Below are 10,173 nucleotides of genomic sequence, written 5' to 3' on the forward strand. Positions count from 1 at the left end.
TGTGCACGTGTAGCGCTGGTGCCGTGCGTATATATACCTCGATCTGACACCTCATCCCTGTCGCGCGTACAAATAAAGCTTCCTAATGTGCACGTTGGGTAATTTCCGGCAAGATTTTGAAGCAAAATCTGCCGCGATCGTTTCCTGATTTGGTTTTTGATTGCGAGGGGGCTTGCCAATTTTACCAAAATTAAACCGTGCAAGGTGCTCGCCCACGGTATTTGGCGGCGGTTCGGACGCCTATATAAACGGCCAGATTCCCCCCGAATCCAAGGAGCTCCTCCATCACTCGCGATCTGCATGCAACTGACTCCGCCCATCACCGCCGCCGATCGAGCCCCTCAGTCCTCCTTCCACTACGCGCGCGGTGGTAATCGCCTGATCCGTCGTCGTCGTCATCGGACGTCCGGCAGCCATGATATCGTTGCACGACCTGTACACGGTGCTGGCGGCGGTGGTGCCGCTGTACGTGGCGATGATCCTGGCCTACGGCTCCGTGCGGTGGTGGGGCGTCATCACCCCGGACCAGTGCGCCGGCATCAACCGCTTCGTGGCCGTCTTCGCCGTCCCGCTCCTCTCCTTCAAGGTGATCTCCGGCAGCGACCTCTACGCCATGGACCTCCGCTTCGTCGCCGCCGACACGCTCCAGAAGCTCCTCATCCTCGCCGCGCTCGCCGTCTGGTCCCGCCTCCCGCTCTCCTTCCCCGCCGGGCTCGACTGGTCCATCACGCTCTTCTCCTTCTCCACCCTCCCCAACACGCTCATCATGGGCATCCCGCTCCTCGTCGCCATGTACGGGGCGCACGCCGGGGACCTCATGGTGCAGCTCGTCGTGCTCCAGTGCATCATCTGGTACACGCTCCTGCTGTTCCTCTTCGAGTTCCGCGCCGCGCGGCTTCTCATCGCGGGGAGGTTCCCGGAGGCGGTGGCCGCGGTGCGCGTCGACCCGGACGTCGTGTCCCTCGACGGCAGCCAGGCCGAGGCGCGGGCCGAGGTGGCGCCCGATGGGAGCCTGCGCGTGTCCGTCGTGCGCCGGTCCACGGCGGCGTCGCTCTCCCGCCGGTCCGTCCTGTCGCCGCGCCCGTCGAACCTCACCGGCGTCGAGATCTACTCCGTCAGCTCGTCGCGGAACAACACGCCCAGGGGATCCAGCTTCACGCACGGCGACTTCTCCGCCACCACCGGCGGCGGCGGCGCCAGCGCGCTGATGCCGCCGGCCGTGCGCATGTCCAGCTTCGGCGCGGCGGACCTGTTCTCGCTCAACTCGTCTAGGCAGCACACGCCGAGGCCGTCCGCCAGCTTCGACGACTACAACGCGCCGCGGCCAAGGTCGGCGGCTGCCGTGACACCGGTCGACGACCCCAGGGACAACCTGCACATGTTCCAGTGGGGCTCTGGCGGCTCCGGCGCGTCGGAGGTCAGCGTCCTTCCCGTGTTCCGCAGCGGCGCCAGGGAGAGCGGCCGCCGGCTCGCACCCTCCGACGTGCCGTCCACCAAACTGCCGGGCGGCCAGCGCGTCAAGTCCGAGGCGGCCGGGCAGGAGGCGCTGGCAACGCTGGAATCCGGCACGACGGAAACGGATCAGGATCAGCCGGCCAAGGACGGCGGCGGCGGGGAGAGCGGCGGCGCGATGCCGCCGGCGGGCGTGATGCTGCGGCTGATCCTGACAATGGTTTGGCGCCGGCTGATCCGGAACCCCAACACGTACGCCAGCGTCGTCGGCCTGACCTGGTCGCTCATCGAGTTCCGGTAACTGAATATCTCAGTGGATCCTCGGACGATCTCACGGATCAATCATCTGAAATCTCTTTACTGCAGGTTCCACATCACCATGCCGACCATCGTGGCCAACTCCATCTCCATCCTCTCCGACACGGGGCTGGGGATGGCCATGTTCAGCCTCGGACTGTTCATGGCGATGCAGCCCAAGATCATCGCCTGTGGCAACACCGTCGCAGCGACCACCATGGCCGTCCGCTTCCTCGCCGGCCCCGCCGTCATGGCCGTCGCCTCAGTCGCCGTCGGCCTCCGGGGCACGCTGCTGCGCATCGCCATTGTCCAGGTACGTAACTGCGTGCGTGTCGCCTGCCGGGCAGAGCGTGCAAAATCTTGTCTCACGATTTTACGTTACGTGCTGCTACGTAGGCGGCTCTGCCACAGGGGATCGTGCCGTTCGTGTTCGCCAAGGAGTACAATCTCCATGCCGCCGTTCTTTGCACCGGGTAAGCCATTCAACAACCATTTGATTTTTTTCACAATTAGAATGTGGCTCGATTTATACAAAATTAAATATCATTCCAAATGTTTATTTACTTATTAATTTATTTCCACTGCAGGGTCATATTCGGCATGCTGATAGCTCTTCCGATCGCCCTGGTCTACTACATAATTCTTGGGCTGCTATGAAGGATGACTGATCTAGTGATCTTGTAGAGGGAATGTTCTCCCATGTCAGGCATCAAATGTTCGTACATAATTGGTAGTCTTTTCATCATGTAAGACAGAGATGTAAAGAAACTTCAGTTGAAGATAGCATTTCTAGCTTTTATTTACAGGAAAACAAACATTATGCTTAGAGAACAATCTCGTGTGCTTCGTTGACCGTATAACAGAACTATTTCTAATGTCATGATTACAAGCAATGTTTACAATAGGAAAAAAGGTGAACGGCCTAAAAACACTATTTTGGTTGTCATAGTTCAGTCATAGTGCATTCTTTTTGAGGCATGTGATGGTTAATGATTTTTCTTTCTTTGACAAGCATTAAGTTGATCAAATTGTCAATTTACTAATGAAAACTTTTAATGTGTATCATAAGATAATTCCAAGTACGCCTATATGTACTATGTGCTACAGGTTGCATTGTCATAAAAAGGCATGATCTATTATAACAGGGTATCATGGCACTATCCACGATATCCCGTTATAACATCAAAATAATATGTTTAACAAAAAAAGATTCGGTTTATTTGCCAACTTATTGTTCATGGACCCTAATGTATCTTACAGAATGGTAGGAGTACAATTATGTACAAGATCAATTATCATGTTGCAACGACAAGTATATCAATGTCACATGTATCCTTTAAAATTCAAATTGATGTACAATCATCCTCACTTCAATGTCCCTAGACAACCACACCTTAATAATTTTATAACTTCAACTAGGACATTGGAGCAAACGGGGCTGGCGATGCATTTTCATGATGATCTATAGATTGCAGAGGACTGATAACATCCGCTCGCAAAGCTGCTTGGCAGCTTGAGTTGAAATAACTGACATTGTTGAAGATTACAATAGCTAATGGCAACAGTTGAAACAAGTAATCTTGGAAAACAGGAGAAACATTTGACAAACAGATGCCAAGAGCATCTCTATACGATCATTTGTATAGATAACAGAGGCGAAGATATTTCTGATTGCAGAAGGTTTCAAGATCAAGGAATAACATATGAACAGAATATAGGGGCAGGGTACTTCACACTGACAAAATTGTACAGGCTCGTGTAGCTCCTCCAAGAAAAGGACAAGGAGCTAGTTTGTCGGTTAGACATGGTTCTTGTCAAAGTACAAAAACGAGTAGAAAATTTACAGTACAACAAAGTTACCATCAGAGATGTATGGTCTTATTGTCTGTATAGAAATCTTGGCTTCAATTAAAGATCATTCTGATCTTGAGCACCTATAGACATGCTGTTGTACATAGTATATACTCTGACCACTTGTGTAACCTTCGAAAATTAGGTTTTCAGTTGAGCAATCTTCTGTGAGACGTCGTCGCCTTCATCCAAGTTCTCTGAATCATCCTGGAAAATGAAGAATGGAAATTGCAGCATCAACTAATAAATTCTTCAAATCAGATAGAGATATCTTGAAGAGATCCTGTTCAAGTGAGATCATTAAAGAAATAGTCTAATGGGAGAGGAGGCCTGGGGACTTTGTAATCTTTAATATTATTTTCTGCATTTGGTTTGTTTCTCTCTTTCTTTTGTTGGTCGTGTACAGCTTTGTGCCCTTTACTACTTGTAGTCGCAATGAAATACAGCGTCGGCTGTTTTTTTTTGTCAAAATAATATCGTAATACAAACACTCTAAAGGGATAAAGGATGTAAACAGCCTTAAAGTATGGAATTCAAATATAGCGGCAATTTCCATCAGAAAAGAAAGTCAAATTTCTTGCAAAAGAATGTAAGGAAAAAACATAACAACATATAAGTAGTGTGGGAACGAAGGATGAACTGAACTTACATCTTTATTTTTTATTTCACCTATACACTTGGAAGCGCTCATGGTTTCACTCTTCACTAAGCTTCGAGCACTCATTTGGGGTTTGCTTATTCCATCTGTCACTGATGCGTGTCCTGCCTTCTCACCTGCATTCAGCTTGACTTGGTATTCACTGTCCCCATGCTTATTGCCTATTGCTCTTTCCCTGAGACAAGATGCAAGAATTGTTAGTTACAAAAAAAATCCTATTTGTAGGATGACTAAAATTTATATATATCAACATTGAAATATGTGAAACATTTATCTCTATCAGGTTCAGTGTCCAAAAATATTTGATTTAAAACTCTGGCAACTTCCAATTTTCCTATAGAAAAATAGATAATAATACTACAACAGTCTTTATTTGGTTTACTGTGTCAACCTCAAAGATTAGAAAAATATACACAGAATATGGAATTGAAAGCTACTGCATCTATGCATATTTTACATGCGTAACGAATTGCATATCCCGCCTAGTCCAAACAGACTCATCTTTTCGGAAAAATATATAAGGGTGTTCACCCGGGACACCTGGGTTCGAGTCGCAGGTAAAGCACGCGGACTAAACGGGGTGCTATCCGCGTGAAAAAAATCGCTGGTGAGATCTCATCTACCTAACAAAGTATAGCCAAGGGAGGGATCCTTCCCCCGTTGGTCAACATTTAGGTTGTCAAATGAAAGAAAATTTGGTTAGAACACAAATAATCTTGTTCATCGTAAGTCTCCATATGCAATCTACAGACAGAAATACTGCCTTGGAAGTATAAAGTTCAGTTTCAGTGAAAGCATATTGCCTTGGTAAAGAAGCATTCTGTCTCAACTGTGGACTGGACTTTTCACCCTTTGCACCACCCTCTTCCAAATGAGCAAACTGTCGCTTAAAACGGTCCACCCCACTGTCAAGTGTAAACATACATGCATACACATCAGAGTTTGCAGTATATCCTCAAACAATCATAATATAACTAGCATAATTAAGTGTATGAAAAAGAAGTAAAGCATAGTCATCATAATTTCTCAGCACTAGTGAATCTTGTTTGTGAAGGAAAATAGTGGTCTCACCTAGGGTACATGAAGCTCATCTGGTCTCCTCCACGTAGGTATTCTTGCAACATATGAGGATGGTACTCTAAAATCTAATAAAAAAAACTAACAGACTGTTAGTAAACTACAGAGACCAAAGCAGCTCTAGTATATCTCCACAAAATAACTGAGTAATGGTACCTCTCTGTAAATTAATTCTCGGACATCATCTTTGCCCAATTTTCTCTTCTCGAACTCAAACTCAAATTTTGAGATAGGCTCAGTTATGGGCTCGCGCTCAGAATTTGCTAATCCAGTGAAGTATGGGTCTGTCAGGGCCTTGAAGAATATTTTCATATCTCAGTATTGAGAATAGTAGTTTACCCAACATTTTCAAAGCTGTAATACATCTTTAGGTGAACAGAAATTGGTCTCAGCCATTCCTACCTCGTCAGCACTTGGCCGATCCTTAGGATCAAAAGCAAGAAGACGCTCAAGCAAATGAAGAGCCATAGGATCGATGCCTGGAAACTTTTTGGTTAAGGGAACTTTAGGCTTTTTCCTCATATTGCTCAGGTATCGCCGAGCTTTTTCATTCCGTATCTGCAGCATTCAGTAAAATGGTGTAAAAGACCTGGTTTCCTCACAATTAATATTCCATTTTATATCAAAAAAATATAAAAGATAGCAAGAGATTGTGCTGATATTGATGCCAATTCGTTCCAAATCCTGTAGGTACTGCTCAGTAACTAAAAATCCATAAGAAATGGAATAAGGAAATAATAATTCATAGCCATGTACAGATTACCAACGCAAGGTTGGCAGTTTTGCAGGAAATTCACATATTTGGAAAATATGTAACCATGTACGTGAATTAATGATGCAAGGTTTAATGATGCAAGGTTGGCATCGCAGGTAATTCTCATGTAAGGAAAATATATGAAAATTGAAAGTAACGCCTAGCATAGAAAATGATAAAACCACATATGTAGCAAAATATATAACTCCAAATGCTTTCCTAACTTGCTGCTAACTAGTGCGGAGTTAATATACCTTAGAGAGGGATTCCGCTGAAGGAGTCCCAAGTAGATCTGTCATGAGATCCAATTGATGCACAACATTCTTCCCTGGAAAGAGTGGCTTCCCTGTGAGCATTTCTGCAAATATACATCCTACGCTCCAAATATCAATTGCAGGAGTGTACTGCAAAATTCAAAGTCAACAGTCAGCTTCTTTTAGCATTTGCTAAACATGCAGACACATGAAATTAGAACCAAGTGCATCACCAAGTTCATATTAGCACCCACACCACGCCTCTAAATTCAATATTATGATTATATGAAAGAACAGGAAAAAACACCATAATTAATATATTCTTTGGATTTTAAAGGATTTTTTTTAAGATCGGAAGAACAACATACAAAATTACAGATCTTGACAGATTGAACCGACAATTGAGAACTGTACTAGCAGTTATGACAGGTTGCACACATGGAAATTAATAAGCATACGTAATTAACAAAATCAACTAGTATTGCTCTTTTGCATCGACACGTATCATGGTAATATAACAATTATGGAAGAAAATCTACAGTATGGTCATTGTTTTTTCCTTTTCATGAAATAGCCTGGGTATCCTTGTTGGTAGTATGAAGTTGGAACGAAAGTTACATTACCTTTGAGAAAAATGAGCCACACAATTCTGGAGCACGGTACCATCTAGTTGCCACATAGTCCTGGGAGAAGGCATGCAAAATCATAAGAAACATATATTTGGATGCTCAGAATAAATACCACCTACTCAACATTACTAAAATGGCTACCGTCCAGAATATGGCTGATGGAGCCCCGTCATTAAATGACACACGGGCAAGGCCAAAATCACAAATCTTCAGCTTGCAGTCAGCATTCGCTAGAATATTCTTTGGCTTAAGATCCCGATGGAAAACATTGGCTGCAAAACCATCACGTAAACAAACGATCAGTACAGTGACATCGCATGGAAAAAGTCCAGTGAACCACTATGAATTTCCTTTGTGGAGTCTTAACTACCTGTATGAATGTACTTCATTCCCCGGAGTAGCTGATACAAGAAGAACTGGTGATGCTCTGGTGTGAGATCATCGTTCGCTTTAATTACCTGATGGAGATCCGACTCCATCAGTTCAAAGACTACATATATGTCCCTGAATTCCCTCCTTGAAGGGGGGAGCATAATGTGCCTGATCTGAACTATGTCCGGGCTACGCAGCAACCGGAGCAACTTGATCTCCCTAAGGATGCGGGTGGCATCGGAGACGTGATCAAAGACGTCATTGATCTTCTTGATCGCCACACGCTCACCAGTCTGTGTGTCGATGGCAGCGGCGACTACACCATAACTCCCTTTGCCAATAACCTCACTGACCTGATACCGGTTTAGTTCACCATACTCCGTGAAGAACTCGGATTCCGAGGTCTGAAAAGGAAGAAGCAAACGCATATTTGCACCATTAGTTCAGAGCGCTAGATAGTGCTACCATACTTCTTTACCATTGATAAAATGTATTGAGAAAAAGAAGTGATGGAACATTCCAATCGGTGGGATGGCCTCACCCAAAAACAATAATGATACTGCTGGCCTTACCAAAAATGATGCTGATGGGCATAAAAGTCTGGGCTCGGAATCAGAAGACATGCACACAACTGAAGAACTACTCAGACCGCTTCTTGCTCCTACTGCTGGGTTTGGATTGAAGTAGAAAGTGGTTGAACAGTTTTACCAATTTTTCTCATATCTATCAGAAGGTGGCAAATGCTGCACCATGGAATTCGTCCAAAAGCAAGAGGAACCAATAATTGAAAAGAAGAAAGCACAACCTCCTCTAGCCTGCATCATGCTGGTCTCAGATGAGACAGGAACAGCAAAAGGCAGGGGTCCCGTGATAACATGTCCTAATTGCCGCGCTTTATTAGGCCGTCACGGGCGCATTGATGTGATTGGGTGGCACAGTTTGCACAGGCTAACAGTACTGGCATTAACAATGATCCAAGATTGGTGTTGCCATATGAAATTCAGTATACAATTTTAACCAAGCAGATCCGCAAGAACTGGAAAGAAAGCAAGCACATTGGGATCCGACGGAGTTCAGGCGCGGTAGATCACGCCTGCAGGCACGGCAGAGAGTTGAACCTAGAGAGATCGGTGGGGAAACGGCATTGAACTAGCAGCGCGCGCGCGAAGTTATCCAGACAAGATCACGGGGCGGAGGGGTGGAGGGGAAGGAGGCAGGGGCGAAAGAAGCAGGGCCAAGAACGCACCTTCTTGCCCGGATCCATGCGTGGCGGCTTGGTGCGCACGGGCGCGCGGGGCACAACGACGCGCAGTCCGCCCGCCTTGTTCTCCTCAAACACAATGTAGTCCTCGGGGTCGGAGTCGGAGTCTGGTCCCCCGGCGGCGACCTCCCAGTCGACCTCGGCGTCGTCAACCCCGTCCTGCCCCGGTTGCTGCGGGAGCGAGTGGGCGCGGAGGTCGGTGCTGGCGGTTGTGGTTGTATTGGTCAGGTGGGAGGAGGAAGAGGATGAGGCTGAGGAGGAGGAGACGCGGCGGGAGCGGTGGTGACGGAGCCAGCGGATGAGGGAGCGGGCGCGGGCGCCCATACACCGCTGCCTATTCCGCGGGCGGGGCCGCGCATTGGGCGGCGGGGAAGGCGGGGGCGCGGAGCGAGCGAGCGCGTCTCGCGCGGCGGGGGGAGAGAGGGAGAGGGAGCAGGTGGCCGCGGCGCGCGGGGAGGGTGGCGGTGGCGGTGCGGTGGTCGGCCTGCGTGCGTGCCGGCAAGTGGGCGGTTGGGGATGGCCGGAACGTGGGCAAGGCGGCGTTTGAATCCAGCGACTGGGGCACACGTCCGAAACTGCCTCCTTCTTTCTAAATTTTATTTTACGCTCTTTTTAAAAGTTCAATTCAATTATCCATCGCCATCTATGCGGACTGCTTTGACACGGCTACTTTTTTTAGGGGGGAAAGTAGTAGTTACAATCATGGGTGTTGGCTTTTGCAACTTCCTCAGGGAAATTTGCAAATCACAGTTCGCTTCTGAGTTCTACCTATCTTAGCTAACTCCTTGCTAACATCATTTGCTACTCTACCAATTTTAGCTATTCTAGTGTTTCTTTCCCAGATCAAATTACCAATTGCATTTACTCTGAAGGCATAGGCCGATAAGTTTGACGTCCTTTTCTTAATCAGTTCAAAGGCCTTCAACACAGTCCATCTCCAAAGTGTTCGACCAATGTAACGCAAGCTTCAAACCCTCTTCAATGGCCATAAGTTCAACTTCTGTGGCATCACGGCACTGCTCAAGATGACGACATGCAACATAGATCATCTAGCCTAAGTGGTCTCTCAGCGTCGTTCCCCGCACCCAATCCATTAGCCTTGTCATAGGACCCGTTAACATTCAACTTTGCCTTTCCCATTTCAGGTGGTATCCATGTCTGGTTCATGTCCTTCTTTTTTGCTATGCCCCAGTTCTTTAATTCTAAACCCTCGGGTCTCCAAAATTACCATTTTATTCCTTTAGCAACATCTATCTCCGGACATTGCTTTATCATCATCAAAGAATTGAGATAGCTTCTCAAGAACCTACTAGAGCCTTCGATGGAGGGGTAAGGTTTGACAGGGAAAGCTTGTATTCAAGCATTGTCAAGGCAAGAGATTGCTAGATTTTTCTTTTTGTAACCATCATTCTTGCAGTTGGGTCGATGAATCCGCTTGCTTTTTACTCCTCCCTCCCAATGGACGTGATGTTATCGGTTTTGCATGTTTTAACCTTGACCAATAATTTATCATATACTAAATGTTAATGTAATAAAAATTATGCCCATAAAATAATTATTCTATATGA

At 46.8% G+C, this 10,173-nt stretch overlaps 2 protein-coding genes across 3 annotated transcripts; one reads left to right on the forward strand and one right to left on the reverse strand.

Moving 5' to 3' along the window:
• Positions 1-415: 415 nt before the first annotated feature.
• LOC124648234 (probable auxin efflux carrier component 3b) lies at positions 416-2,453 on the forward strand. The gene is made up of 4 exons (XM_047188027.1): positions 416-1,749; positions 1,819-2,062; positions 2,146-2,222; positions 2,337-2,453. The coding sequence occupies exons 1-4, from the start codon at positions 416-418 to the stop codon at positions 2,404-2,406; spliced, it is 1,725 nt and encodes a 574-aa protein (XP_047043983.1). The 3' UTR covers positions 2,407-2,453.
• Positions 2,454-3,420: 967 nt separating this feature from the next.
• LOC124707030 (mitogen-activated protein kinase 17) lies at positions 3,421-8,672 on the reverse strand. 2 transcript variants are annotated; one of them, XM_047238695.1, is made up of 11 exons: positions 8,591-8,672; positions 7,343-7,748; positions 7,114-7,244; positions 6,967-7,026; positions 6,344-6,493; positions 5,738-5,893; positions 5,492-5,629; positions 5,330-5,403; positions 5,062-5,163; positions 4,250-4,433; positions 3,421-3,807 (listed from the first exon to the last, which is right to left on the reverse strand). In XM_047238695.1, the coding sequence occupies exons 1-11, from the start codon at positions 8,606-8,608 to the stop codon at positions 3,742-3,744; spliced, it is 1,485 nt and encodes a 494-aa protein (XP_047094651.1). In that variant the 5' UTR covers positions 8,609-8,672; the 3' UTR covers positions 3,421-3,741. The 2 variants fall into 2 exon arrangements, with proteins under 2 accessions (XP_047094651.1, XP_047094650.1); XM_047238694.1 differs by lacking the exon at positions 8,591-8,672 and adding an exon at positions 7,917-8,105.
• Positions 8,673-10,173: the final 1,501 nt, after the last annotated feature.

This window comes from Lolium rigidum, chromosome 4 (genome assembly GCF_022539505.1).
Source record: "Lolium rigidum isolate FL_2022 chromosome 4, APGP_CSIRO_Lrig_0.1, whole genome shotgun sequence".
NCBI lineage: Eukaryota > Viridiplantae > Streptophyta > Magnoliopsida > Poales > Poaceae > Lolium > Lolium rigidum.